The sequence below is a fragment of the Gymnogyps californianus genome, chromosome 1, assembly GCF_018139145.2.
Source record: "Gymnogyps californianus isolate 813 chromosome 1, ASM1813914v2, whole genome shotgun sequence".
NCBI classification, from domain to species: domain Eukaryota; kingdom Metazoa; phylum Chordata; class Aves; order Accipitriformes; family Cathartidae; genus Gymnogyps; species Gymnogyps californianus.
The window spans coordinates 65291293-65307597 of NC_059471.1; the positions used below are offsets into that span (position 1 = coordinate 65291293).

Consider the following 16305-nt stretch of genomic DNA (forward strand, 5'->3'; position numbering starts at 1 on the left):
TTGGATTTTTTTTTTTTTTTTTAATTGGAGATGTATGTTTACTATGTCTGACTTCTGTTGGCACTGCATGCCTCCTACAGCAGGGAGAGTGAGTGAGATTGCTTGCTTGTTTGCATATCAACATCAAGACGTCAGTTATGGAAACCCTGTTGACACTGCTTATACTAGAACTAGGGAGAGAACAATGTAACTGTAAAATTACCAGTTGATATAAAAATGTCTTACATTAGTTTGCAGAATATAACAGAGTTTTTGTATCTTACTTTGTAAAAACAACTTATATGATCAGATTTTTTGTATGAATTTGTTTTGGATCTTACAAGATTTAAATTAACAAGCATCTTAAAGTTATCTGCGTTTTTTGCAGGGTATTATAGAAAAATCGAAAGTGAAAGGAATTCCTATCATTATTGATGCTGTAAGTATTTTCTTGATTCAGTCAGTGGTCTGACATTTAAGAATCTATTCAGTAAATGTTCTTCTTACTGGTTTTTGCAGGATGGACTGTGGCTCATCTCCCAGCAGCCTTCTCTTATTCAAGGCTACCAGCGAGCTATTCTTACTCCAAACTATATGGAGTTTAGTAGACTGTATGAAGCCATGGTGAGCTGTTTTCCTTTTTGATATTTAAGTACGTGCAAGTTTAGTTTTTTACTCTTTAAAAATAAACAACTTCTTACTGGCTTAAACATTATGTGCTGTTTCTTATATGCAAGAGAAGCATTCTCTGGGTTTTGATTCCATGGGATAATCACCACAACAATGTATATTCTTAAACAGAGCTCTTTTTTAAAGAAGACCCTTTCTTATGCATTTTTTGGCACTGCAGTGGGTATAGAAAAAAATACCTGGAAAGACTGATGATGCTACTTCTTCCCCCCCCCCCCCCCATATGCTGAAGTAGCATGTGTTAGAATATGTTGTTCTAGTAGTAAAATATGTACTGTGTATGGAATTCTTGTGTTGTAGCTTAGAGACCCCGTAGACAGTAGTGATCATCATGGATGTGTATTAAGACTCAGCCAAGCCATGGGGAATTTGACAATTGTTCAAAAGGGAGAAAGAGATCTTATTTCAGATGGAGAGAAAGGTAAGTGAAGCCTTTTGCTTTTAGCAATGTGATTTTTTTGTTTTGTTTTGTTTGCTTTCAGTCGTAGTCCAGTGGTTGGACTATATAGTAATTGGTTTACTGTATTCCCCTGAAGATTGAAGGGGAAGGATGACTGTCTTTGGAGATCACCTTTAGATGATTTTTGGAAATTGATATTTTAAAAGAGTGCAACTTCATTTATTTGCTGAAAAAAGTTGCTGATTTTATGTCTCATTTAAATGGCTATAACTTATGTTTTACATTGCACAGGTATTGAGAAATTAATTTTTTAATCTTTGTGAACAGTTTTAAAATCCTTAGCTGAGATGGTCTATATAAATGCAGATGTCATTGCGAAATTAATGCAGAAGAATATTGTTGTTTCACCATATATTGGTGTATGTGAAAAATGAAGACGTCTTGAGGTTCATGAGCGGCTCAGTTCCTTGATACTGTCCACCATGGGGCTGTAGATTAGCATGTAGATGTATGACTTGTACATTAGCCCTGACAATTTAAAAAAAAAAAACAAAAATTAACTCTAGATTGTCATTACAACTTTTTAAAACAGTCACTTACTGATATGGTTAAAGTATACTTAATAAAATTAGCTGCCTGTCTGATGCTTTTTATACTGATCTTTTACTGTGATCCGTATAAAATCAATTCATGAGTGGCTTCATTGCATTTTGACTACGTGGTCTTATTTCACATACATAACAAGCAGCAGCTCTGCTTCTAATTACTTGAAATGCTAATCTCTGATAAATGTTTATGCCGCTTCAGAACTGTTCTGTATATACAATCAATTTTTCATTATTGGGAGCCATGGGAGTCTTCTATAACAGAAAAACAGATGTAATATGACAACTGGTTTGTGCAGAGCCACCTTCCACATACCCTCGTTAGTACAGATACTGTAGCAGACTGTGAAGCAAGCTGGGATCTGGAAGCAATATAGTTAGGCCTGTGTGGTGAAGGACTTGATCGGTCATATAGTACCCAAGTTGCCCTGCATGAAGTCTGGTGTCATATTTGCACCCATAGCAGACTTAATTTGTAACCTTGGACAGTCAGGCCAGGCTTAAGGGAGGATGAACTCTACCAGAGGATAAAATAGCCTGGCTCCAGTTTATGCCAGCTAGAGAGCTTTGGAGCACTGTAGCGTATCTTCTTTCTCTGTTTTTATGTCAACAGTGTTCTCTTTATGCAGGATTGTTGCTTTTTTAATGAATGTCGGGAAAACGGTGAGCACTTGAGATTGAGCACATTACCTAGTATATCTCTGTTCTCCTTTTGAGCTGTTATTCTTGAGATAAGTGTACCCCCACCACTGATGGAGAGAGGGGACACTCGGTCTCCATTGTCTCTTGTCATGCAGGATTCAAAAAACCAGGAAACAACTGAAACTCTTTCAAATTTCAATTTTGAATGTTCAGGTGTGGCACAAGTTTGGTGTATGTCTTGTGTGCTTTTGGGGCTTTTCGTTGTTTGGTTTTTTTCCCCACCTTGTTCTTTGTCTCTGTTGTGTTCTGATATTTTTTTCTCTTAGTTAAGTGGCTTTTTGATTTGAAATAAAGATGATTCTGTGCCTTCCTTGGTTCTGTCACTGATGCTTTCTCTGTCCTGGATTACAGACATTACAGGCAGCATTGCTGAGCTGTAAGAAAGCAGTTGTCAGGTTTAATACAGGTTATAATGTCTGTTACAAACACTGTTTTTAGGGTTTGTGTTACTTGCAAGAAGGTTCCTGAGAATTTTGCAGAAACTATAGACTTCAGCTTCCTTTTAACAAGAATGTTCTTTGGGTCTGGGAGTTACCGTCGGTCAATTTTTTAAAAGCTTCTCAAATGCAAAATTACGTTGAGAAAGGAGATTCTGCTGTCTGCTCTGTGCCACAACACAGAACATGTTGTCATGTCACTGACCTTGAATTCTCTCCCAGGTTTTTCGCTCTTAACTTCTTCTTTTTTCATCTGTCTGTTCTTTCAATCTGATGTCATTTTTTTTCAGCTAAGACAACATATATCATGATTCCAGTGTGAGGGAATCCAGATCATTGGATCAGGCCAATGTCCTCTGAACACAATCAAATATTATGAAAAGATCTGTGTACTACTCTTGCCTTTTATTTTTCTTGTCATCATCCATTTCTAGTGCTTAAGCCGTACCTATTTCAGGCATTTCCTGCTTGAGCTCATGTGCTTAGCTGTAGATTCCATATATCACTTTTAAACTTTCTCCTTTGGGAATATGCTGCATGCATGCTTTCTGGAAAAAAAAAGTAAGTCTCAATGCTCTCCAGGAAGACCAGAAATTGCAAAATTAACTATGTAGCTTTAGTGTTCTGTGCTTGGCTGTTGTGGAAGGAAGGCTTTTTGAGGATGCTGAATTTTGGAGCAGGGAAGACTGGCTTGGTGAATACTTCATAGCTTAGAGTGATTGTAGTGGTTATTTTCAGAGTACTTTTTTTCATGAGTCTGCAGGAAATTCAGTAGACAATTTACTTCTGTTAGTTGAAGACAAAAAAGGTTATCAGGTGATTTGATAGTGAGCTGGAAGTACAGGTGTTGGTGAAGGATTACTGTCAGCAGATAGCTTTGTAATCTGAGCAGACAGGCACAATAAACTCTGGTTGGAAGCTGAAGCTTAATAAATTCAGATTAAAAGTAAGGCAGATTTTATTAACAGACAGAGAAATCAGCTATGACAATAACGTACCTAGAACTTTGATAGATTGCCAAACTGTGAAGTGTCTGGACACCTTTGAGGTTTGCTTTTACAGATCAGATTAGATGATGCAGGTGGTTCCTTATGGCCTTAAAATCAGTAGTGAATCACATGGCCTCTGTGAAATCAGTAGCAGTCCTCCACTATAAAGGAGGTTTTTCTAAAATTTGTCTCCATTTCAGTTATGAGCTGCCAACTACCCTGTAAACGTAATCACCAAGATTGTAAATTAAGTTTTATATACTCTTTTTCTCTTTCCTTTTGCAATTTCACATTATAGCTTGGTCTACAGTTGTTGATTCCCTGCTCTACAAAGATGAGCTTCACCATGCTCTTGGTAGGTGATATCAGTGCCATCACTGACCAGGGTAGGAATGAGTACTCAGCCTGTGGGTAAAAGGTAAGTCAGCTTTTATTCACTATGGCACAGCTCTCTAAGGTTTTCTTTTTATTATTCTTTGGAGAACTGGTCAATAATAAAGTGTGGTTATACCAGTCTTAGTTCCTAACATGTTTAAAATTTGGTTAGGTCCTTGAAGTAGAGGATTTGGATTTTTGTTTTTAAATGTTATAATGAGTTTTTCTGTATTTTCCCCAGCACCTGTGTTTGTTCTCTCCTCCCTTCCAAAAGGCAGACTTTATGGGTAACCAGCCCGCTGCTGCCTGTGGCTACTTTTACCTGGAGCCAGTAGCCAAACATAGTTTCTCTCCAGTTGCCCAGGTGCAGCTATGGTCCAGAGAAGCAAAGAAGCATTTGAGAGGGATTATTGAGTACTGAATATGGGGTAAAAAGCCAACTCTTGCAAAAAATCCCCAAGCAGTACTTCTAATTTCTGCCGTTCATTCCCTATACAGCTGGAAAGGAAGCTATTCAGTGCTTGTCAGTCCCTGGCTCACCCAGCTAAAAGCTGTTATGGTGTCCAGCTGCCCAGCAAATTTTGCCTGGATTTATAACTGAGAGGCAGCACCTTCATCTCCACTCCTGCTTCTGCAGAGTGAGCAAAACAGGGAGGTCATGGTTCCTGTCCATTGTGCCGCTGTGCTCTCCATTGCACACGCAGCCCAGCCTGCTGTCTCACCTGTCATCACATCCGTCCCCTGGCTCCTGCACCTATCCAAGAAAAGTAATGTAAAATTTGGATCATTTTCTTTTAACTTAAATGGACTGATGTCTCACACTCAAGGACCTATCTAAGTTTTAAAAGTGTGATTAGGGAATATAAAAGTATAAGCACCCTTTATATAAAAGCCAACTTACATTTTCCACATCAGTTGAGTGATTTCTCCAGCCAGAGTCATTAATCTTGGTTTCCCTGTCTGTGCGCACTCTGGGACATGTTTCTGGGAGTCCACAATCTCCAGCTATGTGCTTTTGTGAACTAACTTGCAAAAGGAAAAAGATAAATTTCTTACTAGTATGAGTATCTGCCAGGTCAGAGATGTATATTGGTAAAAGATTTTACTCAAAATCTGATAATGGTCTAAACGTGAATCTTGCATTTGATGGAGCAAAATGGTCCTTGATAGCTACATTATTTTGTATAGAAAATGGAAATCTTAAGCCTTTTAGTTAAAAGAGAGTATTCATTGTTCTGTGGGGTAGCTGATGTTAGCTCATCCAATCCAGTTGGATCATCTCAGAAGTCAGAATGGTCGTACCTTTCATACACGGATTCCTGAGCACATTAGGATAAGTGTAATACTAGTGCTCTGTAAGAGGGAAACAAGTGCAAAGATCTTGTTCAGGACGTCCAAGATTCAAGAATTAAAATTTAATCTCCAGGCTGTCTTTTGGTCTGCAGTCTCAGTGAATGTGGTGTTTCACATAGGCTCTTCAGCCTTCTTTATCATCATCAGTATTATGTGTTTAGCTTTAACTAGCTATCCCATATTTCACGTTCTGTGTTCTAAATACAAACATAAAAAATGAATCCCTGGGGTTTTTTTTTTTCACTACTGTGTGAACATAGTGAATCAAGAACACGCAGACATACGTTACTTTTTATACCACATGGGCCTTTGGTTTTCTAACTGTAATGTGTCTAGGAGCTAGTGTTGTAAATAGGGCTGCCTGTGTACAGCCATATCAAAATTCGTGCTTCCCAATTAACTTGTAGTGCTTGGTCTCAGCAAAACTACTAAATTCTAATTGTTTTCCTTCAAAGAGAGGACAGCTATTTTCAGTTACATAGCAGGCTGTTTTTAATTAAGCATAAAATACCCATAAATGGGTCATTCTTCTGGGCTTTGATCTGCCAGCACAGTTTGGGCTGGGAGTTCTTTCAGCTTAAAACTTGCTGGCAATGGTATAGTTAAGTGTGACACCGTGATCTAAATGCTTCCCCAAATGCTATGTTTATCTTCAAGGAGTGCTGAAAAGAGAGTGGTGGTAACTTATTGTATGGCCAGAAATATATTAAACATAGAGCTACTAAATGACTTGGCCATGGTTACCCAGGAAGTCTGGGGCAGAATTTTGAATTGTGTGGAGCCTAAAACTCCTGAATTTCTACTTTCCAATATTCTGTCAGTATGACAGCCTTCATTTTTTTGTTTCTGTTGCACTCATATTTCAGTACAAATTGTTTCCATGGACTTAGGTAAGCAAGAAATCCGCGTGACTATATGTGAGGGACGTGTTGTATTTGCTGCATACAGCTCTGGCAGTATTTATGTGCTGTTTAATTGCTGAGATGTCGAAAGTGTTGAATAGGGCTGTGGTTGTTCTGACTCGAGCAGATCTCCTTGCCATACTTCATTCAGCGATTTCTTCAATGATGACATTCTTATTTCATCTAGCCTTTTCTTAAGATAGTATATGTATGCTCCATGGGTAAGTGCTAGGGAGCTGGGTTTTTTTTCAGAAAGTTACTTAGCGTAAATCAGTTTTCATTAAAAGACTGTCTATTAATTATGCTGAGGTGGGTTTTTTTGATTCATCACACTGTGAAAGAACGATATCAGATTTGGTTGCCCAGACCTATTAAAAACCAAAACAAGTACCCTGCCCGAACAGCCAACTTGACCGGCGTTGGTTGTGTGTTTCTGTCTCTTAAGGTCTGTCAGTTGAACTATAGATGAACCTCTCCATTATTTTGATTGGGACTGGTGTCAGACTAATTGACCTTAAGTGGCCTCAGTTGCTGCCTTTCAACATTGACACATTGTGGTGATTTCAGTCTTTGCAGTTTCCCTGTTGTCCAGCACCCAGTCATCTTGGGTCTCCTCAGGTGTTCCAAGAACCACGTTTTCTAGGCTTTCTGATGTACATGTTCATCCCTACTTGAATGTGGTATAGCCTCGCTGAGCAATGGACCGAAAAATACTTCATCCTCATGTAAATACATCATTCTGCATCTCTCCAGGGAATAGAACTGCCCGCCTTCTTGGCATCATCGCTGACTATTCAGTCATGTCCGTCTAATCGAGGTCTTGTAATGTTGCCACTGGTTGTCGCTACTCAGTGCAGCATATAAGGATGTCACCCCCATGGTCCTTAAAGAACTGCTTGAGCTGTCTTCACAGCGGGTCACAGACATTTAGTGGGGGATGTTGGATTGGGGGAGTGGGAAGACAGCAGTTTTACTTTTGTTTTTCTAGGAGAAGGCTGGGAAAAGCATCAGGAAGACTTTGTCCTTTGCAGATTTGGCAGAATGCCAGTATGCCAGTTTGTGTTGATGGTAGTGTGGGATTCCTTCTCTTATTCTAAAAGCTCTTAACAGTGACTGTAGTTCAGAGGAGTTTTTCATTCCTTTTCCCATTGCCTGTTGTAATGTTCATCATCCTTTCATTTTGAGATGTTCTTTGAGGAACTGAGCCTCTGCGCAAGAATTGCCCGAGTGTTATACCTTTCTCCCCTCATTCAAGTGAATTTGCTGTAGTTCCGCTTCTTTGAAGGTACTGCGTGGATTTGTTTTCCAGCATCTCTGTGCAGAGTACAAAGGTCTGCTTTTGTTGTTGCCTGTGAGGTAGTCTGCACATATTTGAGACTTACTTTTTAAAAAACCACAAACAAAAGACCACTTTTTTTTTTTTTGTAGCAGGGTATTATAATTGGCCTAGTTTGAGGAGGTCTTGTTTTCCTGTACAGCTCAAAACTGACTGGAAGGTTGTGGGGCTACAGAATAGTGGCAGATGGTGACATACAGCTAATAAGCAGGGGCTTGTGCTCAGCTGTCAGTCAGAAGGCCCCAAAGCTTTTGAACAGAGGATTTCCATCCTGCCTCCTGCCAGGAGTTCAAGCCCTCAAAGTGAAAATCCTGTGAGATACCATCTTCAAAGTAGCAGAATTAGAGGTAATTTCTCCAAAGCACTGTATTTAAAAAAAAAGAAAAAAAAAGAACCCAACACGCCACCTAAAAGGGCATACCTTCTTCAGACAGCTAACTCAGAAGAGCATTACACTTGTGAAATTTGACATTAACTACTGCTCACTGAGAAACACATCCAGAATCTTAATTTGGGGGGGAGGGGGAAGGAGAGAAGAGTGATTGGGAAAATTAACTGCTGGCAACGCTGCAGCGGTGTCTGCTGTGTTCGTGGTGACTAATGAATCTTTGCCCTCTCAGTGGCAGCAAAAATGCACAACTGCCTGGCCTCAATGAGCCCAGCAATAACTGCTGGAAGAATCGGTAGGAGATGGAAATGAAGTACAATTCTTTGCTGCACTGAGTAAGAAAAAGCAGAAATGAACTATTCTAATGAACTGGAAAAAGGTTTACTTGCGTTTAGTTTTTTACCTCTTGCTATTTAAGAAGATTTACCTGCAAGTCCTTCAGTTCTGTGCATTTTACCCCATTATTTTGTAAGAGAAAAATTCCTTTTAAAAATATGGATAGTACGCCCTCTAAAACACCTGGGCTGCTCTGTTCATGCACCTTGGAGAAACCGAGCCCAGGTGACTTGAGAAAAATGAGGTAAGAGCTGTTGTCCAAGCAACGTCTTGCTTTATACTTTGCTTGTGTACTTGGCATGCTCAGGAGCGCAGAAACGATTGTATGCGTAGTCCTGAACCTGAGTAGCTCCGTCGTAGCTGACTGGAGGTGCTAAGGATCACTCCTTGGCCTCCAGGGATTCTGCCAGCTCTTCCGTTCTCCTAGGAGAGGAAAATAAATTTCTCCTGGGTTTTTTCAGAGCCAAGCAAGAAGGAAAGCTAAGGGTAGATACATACCCACAAGAGAGTTTGGAGAAGGGTAGCAGAATTGATGCTGTTTTCTTTTTGTGTGCCTTACAGGCTTCCTGCTTGGGTTTGTTGGGAGTGGAGAACAAAGGAGTTAAATTTAGTGAAACCATTTGCGTGTTCTTCGTAGTTAAAGCTCCACAAAGAGATCAGTTTGACCAAGGTCCTTTGTATATTTAAAATAGAAATGTAACATCTGATATTCTGACAGAGCCTATCTGCAGTGACACTGCTGACAGAAACATATACGGAAGCTGAGGACACTGTTGATTGGCAGAAAAAGAGATCTCTCTTTGCATATGGTTTTCACAAAGCCTAAGGAAAAGGGTGTTTTCAGTAAAATACCTTTCTGATGAGCATGGCAGAAGATTTGAGATTTTAGTTCTATTTTGCATTTGCTCTTTGTAAAACACCTTGGTTTACATTTGAAAACTCTGAAGTCAGAGACTCTGGAGAGTTGCGTTTGTGCAGTGGCTTTGTGGAGGGACCTGGTCCAGTTTGGGGTGATTGCTCATCGTGGCAGCATCAGTTCACATTAATCACTAAACTTATTAGTGACTGAATCTTCTGTGCAGGCTGAGTGAAGTGGAGAAAGTGTATACATTGTGTGATGTTATTTGTAAAGGATTGAAAAGTAATTAGAAAAGTATTTTTAAAATGTTAATGCAATATTTTTATTTTTTAAGAATAGTGTATTTCAGCATATGCTGCTGCCTGTGATTAATCTCTCACCTGTTAATCGCTGTGTGCCTCAGAGGTTAACCCTCACAGCTACAGTGATGTCATTGTAAACAGAAGAAAAAATGCACATGACTTTGTTTTTGGTTTGTCTGTTCGTAGTACTTGTATGCAGTCACGAAGGAAGCAGCCGGAGATGTGGTGGACAGGGGGACCTCCTTTCTGGTTCTCTTGGAGTCTTAGCGCACTGGGCATTTCTTGCTGGAGCAGAAAAAACAAATGGGTATGAATATTAATTAATAACTTCTTAATTCTTGTGAGTCTGTGTTCTTCTATGGCAACTGTTGTAGACCTGCTGTAGAAATTTCCAAATTAAATTAGAGTCGTTAGGACTAAGGTGTCCATGTACTTTTAAGAAATGTAAGGGTGTTCTAGAGCAGTCTACATAATAGTTACAATTTTAATGAGACAAACTCTTAGTAATCTATCATCTCCCAAGTTTGAGGCAGAAGAAGAGTGTGAACCTGGATCGATTCCCAAGGACATAATGTATGGGGTATGTGTTTTCAAAACAGTTGAATGTGGGCAGAAAGTATGAAGAATAAATAAGTGGTAGTCACTGACAGTAACATCTCTGTAATTCAAAAAAATGTGTCATTTAGCTTTGTTTTTGTAATTTGATGAATCCTCTTACCCTGTACCTAAGTAATTCAGTGGGGCAGGTAAGTTGAAACTTGCCAGTAAAACACAGTTTCAAAGAGGGTAACCATTTTAAGGCCAAATGGCAGTCCAGTTTGGTTGTACATAAAGCAGCCATGCAGCTGCAGCTGGCTGTTGGCTCTTTTGTTAAATTATGTCAGTTCCTGTCCGACTCCTTGGTCCATATAGTCATGTAGTCTTTCTGTGAAAGTAACTGCTTTAAATAAAGTTGAAAGGAACACAGACACAAGCAGTTAGGGAATAACAGTCCCTCTTCCCAATAAGTAATGAGCTATTGAAGCTTGAGTGGAGATCTTCTGTAGTCCCTTGGATGCTACATGCAGATGCACACAGTTAGATGTCGATGGGAATTAACTAGTCTGTGCTTGTGGTACTGTGAGAGCACTGCGCTAGGTCCCCCAGGAGGAATGAGGGACCAGTTGAACCAGACTTTGAAATTCTGAAATCTAACATACCCAGAATGAAAAATGAAACCAAGATTGTTTGTGTATCTGAAGTTGCAGCTGCCACCAAAGGAGGAATTTTGTTTTACTTCATTAAAAGGATGACTTCATTTTTGCATGGCGTACAACAGATCAGTATTAAATTGTTGGAGAGATTAGCAAATGCAGCGCGCGTGTTCTCCAGGCTCTCCTGACTTGGGCTCCTGTGGCTTTTCCAAACAGTTCGCTCAGAAACTCCTTTGTTTTATAGATGAAGGAAAAGTGGGAGAGTGTAACTGGCATCAGCAATACATTGTGTCTCCTGTGGTGGTGTTAAGGTGACCCTTCTTGAACACCTGCTGTACCAATCCTGTTTATCTCGTGTGTTTCAGGAAAGGAGGAGCTTTTTGGGTTCCATGAATCAGGGCATCAGCTTGTAGACTGCACTGCAGGCAGTCCAGCCAGTCCTTCCACGCTTGTGCCTGGCTCTGTTGTTTCAAAACGGGTCTGTGCAGAGCAGGATTTTGAAACATTAAGACTGCACTGGCTTTCAGGGGCGCTAATGGTGTAGTAGGTAGGATTCTCCTGTTAAGTAGACAGGATGCTAAGGTGACGTCTTTGGAGTATGTTGTGTATCCAATTGCTTATGCAGTAACCTTAGAAATAGGTGCTTTAGCCATCTTCAGCCCAGAAGCCTGTGCACAGCTCTTGTTTCAGAGCAGTATTTGGGCATCCAGGATTGACTCTCAAGATGGCTTACTCACTCCTGCACCTTGATGAGTGTATGAAGTTGCTGTTTTCAAGGAAAAGATACTCAAAGCTGCCCTGGTAACACCTGATTGTAAGCTCACGTTCTGCTTTGCCTGTGTTTTCTGTCGTGATCCTTCACAAAACTCTTACTTGGCACAGGAGTCAGTAGGTCCTTAGTGATTTACAGGCAGCCATGGCTGAGCTTTGTGAGATTTTTATTCAGCCAGCAACTGGAGCCCAGGGCTAGCTGCTGCAGTTGTTTTCCTCTGCTCTGGTGCTGTAAGTGGCTCCCGTGGCCCAGCCTGGGAGAAGGTGCTCTGGAGATGGCAGGGCTGTGCTGCCTTCTCCGGGGGAGGTTCAACACTTCAGGACTGGGGCTGGGTACGCTCTCTTAGGCAGTTCGTAAGCGTGTAGGAGGCATTAAGAGAGTGTGCCTTAGTTTCTGTTGTGGTCTACAGCTGTCACTGTACCCCTTTTAAGCTGATCTAATGAAGGCCCCAGAGCAGTGACTGTTAAAAATCATCTCTTGTCCGCATCCCCACGTCCTTTCGCCCACCCCCTACAATACAAAACTAAACTGACTTACCCAGCGAGTGGGGGGTTAAAAGGCTGCCAGGTGAGATTTCAGTCTTCCTCTGAAGGAAAGGATGAAGTTTCACGTGGGCGATACTAGACATGGAACACCTTCTTACCCACTTTTTAAGCATGTTTTCTTTTTGCATCCTTCGGCCCTGGTGGTGTTTCTCACTCAGTCACATGCTGTGCCATGGGAGGGGAAGTATTTGCTAAAAAAAATGCAGCCGAAGGTGCTCCGCAATGCGAGAGTCTGAGAAACACAGATGTTTGCTTAAGAGGCCTTCCTGACAATGCTGACAAACATGTATGGGTACAAAGATGATGTCCACCACCTTATGAATTACACAAGTGTGTTCAGATTTTGTTTATAATGTTGGGGTTTTTTTTCCTTTTAGTCAAAATCCCTTTCTAGTGGCTGCATTTGGAGCTTGCTCTCTTACGAGGCAGTCTAACCACCAAGCCTTTCAAAAATTCGGACGTTCAATGACTGCCTCTGACATGGTTTCAGAAGTTGGAACAGCTTTTAACAAACTTTTTGAAACCTGAAGCCAAAGCAGCAGAGAAGAAGAAAAGGAAGAACAATGACTGCAAGAGTAATTACATTTACCGTAGAATTTACATAAGTAATGCACCCTTTCAAGTGCTGTAGCAGCATTGGTATGCTAGGTAGATTTTTTTTATTTTTAAGAATAGAAAAATATGATTAATGTAGATATTTTTTAAGAGTTTGGAATACAGAAATGTTTTGGCTGAATTAAGATGTAGTTGCAGATCTGTTATAATATAATAAAACTAAACTGAAAGTATTCCTCTGTTCTTTTTGATAGTTATTGAGCAATAACTAAAGTGTGAACAGCAAAAAAAAAAATGCACTTGATACTTAGATAAAATTCTTCCACCAGCTCAACTGAATTTCTTGGATTGCACCAAGGTTGTCATGTTTTCATTCTTAGACCCTCTGTCTAGAATTAGCTATTGCACTTCATTTTTTGCCATGCTAGTATATTAAGAAGCAAAAAGTAAGCCTCTTTGGAAAGGGAATGCATGAGAGTTGCTGTAGATTTTGAATGTAATTAGTTGCCTTTTCCCATTCCCGGTCCCAGAGGCAGCGTTCGTTTCAACAAGACAGCTCTTCCTCCAACATCTTGGGGTTTTGTTGGTTTTTTTTTGTTTTTGTTTTTTTTTTAGAAGGTTCCCCCATTGCAGAATAAGGATATACTGTAGGTATTTCAGCACTAAACAGTAATTATGCTTACCTGAAAAAAAATTGTCTATTCCTTTAGCTGGCCTTGACTCATCTAGAACTCGGTATGATGAACTTTGTGAAATGGTCATTTGGAGAGGTGTACTAGGCAGGGTAAGAAACTTAGTGATACCTAACTAACTGAACTGGTCAAACTCTCCAGTGATCATGGAAGAGTGAAGTGCTTTTAAAACTCAAATTGCTTGCTGAGTTAGAGCTCTGAGAAGATCAGCGTACAGACGCATAGGTGGCTAGCTGTTAACCGGCAGGAATGTGAACTGAGGGAACGAAAGGCAGCCAACAGCACGTACTGGTACCCTCGCAGTGTTGTGCAGGCAGCTGTACACGGCAAGTCAAAGGCAGGAATAGAAAAATGGGGGTCGGTGTTTGAGCTCCGAGTGCAGCACCTGGGTTTAGGGGCTTTCTGCTCGATCCTTAGCAAGACAGACCAGGACATCTACTGTTAGGGCCATAGCTGTCTGGCTTGTTGGGAGGGCAGATGAGTGTTGGGTATAAAGGGGAAGTTGTGTGGGATTTTGCACAGTATCAGTTCTTAAATTTCTGGAAATTCAGTCAAAGCTTGTAGGGGTTGAACCAATATGGAGAGAGGGGCAACTTCATGCAAAGTACATTTAAGTGGGTGCTGCCCTTAAACCTACAATCTAGCTCCAAGCGTATATACTCATTAAAGCGCAGGAACAAGCATATAACGTGTCTAGTTATTGCAATAGATGTTACATATTCATTGCAGCCACTCTTTTCCAGCTCTAGATTGGAATATGGTGTCATGCATACTAGTCAGATTGCATTCTCGTACCTTGCAATAGCTGCCCACAGAAAGCACCTGGAATCAGAAAGGCTGCTCCGAGTATTTCCCTTCAGCCCTTATAGTTGATATTTCTGGATGCACTGTGACTACTACCTCACCCCGATGCATTTTTTGTTTTTCTTTTTAAACGAGTTACCTATTTTTAAAATAGGTTTTTAAATGTTTGCTCATTTTGGTCTATGAGGGTTCACAGACTTTTTAGATTAGAGCAACATCTACTCATAAGAGATGGATTTTTGGTGTTTAATTTAAGCAGTTTTGTAAACTGTCTACATCTTTGGGGAAACTAAGCTACTATTTGAGAAGCCCATCTTCTTTTAAATACAATCAGAAAGTTAACATTGATTTTAACCAGCTACTGGATTTCCTTTAAAATGAGCGGGTTTTTTTATTTAGAACATCAGTGGTATAATCTAAATGGCATTTGTAGGCGAACTCAATCAATTAACAGAGCTCAGTACAGACTTCAACCTGCCGTGTTGGTTTTAAATCTACACAGAAGTTGTAACTCTGTTATTCACTAATGTATACAAATTGTTGCAATTTTTAAACATTCTGGAAATGTAGCAGTTTCTTTTGGTAGGAAATAAAAATAATAGCAAATTAATTGTGTGTACTTTGGTGTGTTCCGATCCCATTTCCCACAGAAGCCGACTGTTTGCCGTTCATTCTAGTTTACTAGAGCAGTACAGCCACTAGCAAATCTGGAATACCAACAGTGTCAAATAGGCATCTGCCAAAGTGCTAATGAAGACCGCCCCCCCATCTTCTCTAGAAGTACCGATAACCAGAAAGGGAGCAGAAAATCAGCTACGCGTTTTATTCTCAACAATATAAAAGAAAGCCTTTATCTTTTTGAACAGATTACTTGTGTGAGTTGTGTTTTCAAATGAAATTCCTTGTAGATGAACCCATGTTCTTATTTTTGTTATCTTTTCATAAATTGATTTAAAGAAAATAAGCAAGCCCCATATAAACTCAGCCACTAGAACACAGGTCACCTCCTGTAAGGCAGGCCTCTCTGCATCTACCTACAGCCATTCCATCTGGGGGATTTTCTTAATAAACACAAACACGGCAAAAGAACAAAGGTAACTAAACAGGTAATAACTAAACATACTAATTTTACCTTCTCAATTCTGACTGAGAGATCCTGAGCATGCTACACTCCCAGTGCTAGGGAAATCTCAATGTATTCTGTGCAAAAGCAAACTGAAAAGATACAAAGTCTTACAGATAACTGGATACCGTCATACTATGGTTAAAGATTTCACAGGACCAAACCAGCAACACTGCAGTAAGGGAATACGTCAAGGCTAAAAGTGCCATCTCCTCCTGCGTCTGAGAGGAACAGAAATGTTTAAACCAGTGGGCATAAAACTAAGTGTTTTCACCCTCGAAGACAGGCCGAAGTTCTTGCCTCTGTCTTCACTGTTTTAATTCTCAGTGCCAGCTGAGCAAAATGGGGTGCAAGTACAGATCACATCATGATTGGGGCATTTCCCGCATTGGAATAGACTGAGGCCTGTGTCAGACAGCACAGCTGCTTCTGTGCTGCCGTGTATTTTGGATGCTTCCACCACCTGCACTGCATAATCCCTGCTACACATCCTGTATTTATTTACCTAGTCGTAGTGCCAACAGTTTTGCTCAGATGATACTGTATCTTTGTTAGCCATTCTTTTCCAAAGATTTTATTTGGAAAGTATTAGTATTTACAACTGTTGCCAAAGTAGCTGAAATAATAAATAAAAAACAAGTCCAAGGATGAAGGATCAGCTTTTTTTCTCGGTCTGCTGCTCTGCTTGCTCTCCTTCCTCAATTTCCCAGGTTGAAACAGCAGCTCTGTCCTGTAAGAAGAAGTAAGCAGGTCAGTCCCAGCAGTCCGATCACACAGGTGTCATACACGTGTAGGTATTTGGAGGCACAGGTTTTTAACCAAGCTTCATACAGCAAAGCTATTAATCCAGTTAGGTAAAGAAAGAGAGGTGGCAATACCATCTCTTGCCGTGGAATGCCGTTGTTACTAATAACACTCAAAGTTGTAAAACAAACCCAGACAATTCTTCCCAGTTAAGAAGGAAAAAA

At 40.3% G+C, this 16305-nt stretch overlaps 2 protein-coding genes across 5 annotated transcripts in view; one reads left to right on the forward strand and one right to left on the reverse strand.

The window, feature by feature from the left end:
* NAXD (NAD(P)HX dehydratase) overlaps positions 1-14818 on the forward strand; it is a 50932-nt gene extending 36114 nt beyond the window's left edge. For all 3 annotated transcript variants that reach the window (XM_050910411.1, XM_050910420.1, XM_050910430.1), the window contains 5 exons: positions 368-418; positions 499-603; positions 970-1090; positions 9840-9960; positions 12541-14818. In XM_050910411.1, coding sequence (XP_050766368.1) covers positions 368-418; positions 499-603; positions 970-1090; positions 9840-9960; positions 12541-12691 — 549 coding nt within the window. In that variant the 3' untranslated portion in view covers positions 12692-14818. The remainder of the gene's footprint in view (positions 1-367; positions 419-498; positions 604-969; positions 1091-9839; positions 9961-12540) is intronic.
* Positions 14819-15893: 1075 nt separating this feature from the next.
* The window catches only part of CARS2 (cysteinyl-tRNA synthetase 2, mitochondrial), a 39180-nt gene continuing 38768 nt past the window's right edge, over positions 15894-16305 (reverse strand). For both annotated transcript variants that reach the window (XM_050897474.1, XM_050897457.1), the window contains one exon: positions 15894-16067. In XM_050897474.1, the coding sequence (XP_050753431.1) occupies positions 15993-16067 (75 nt within the window). In that variant the 3' untranslated portion in view covers positions 15894-15992. The remainder of the gene's footprint in view (positions 16068-16305) is intronic.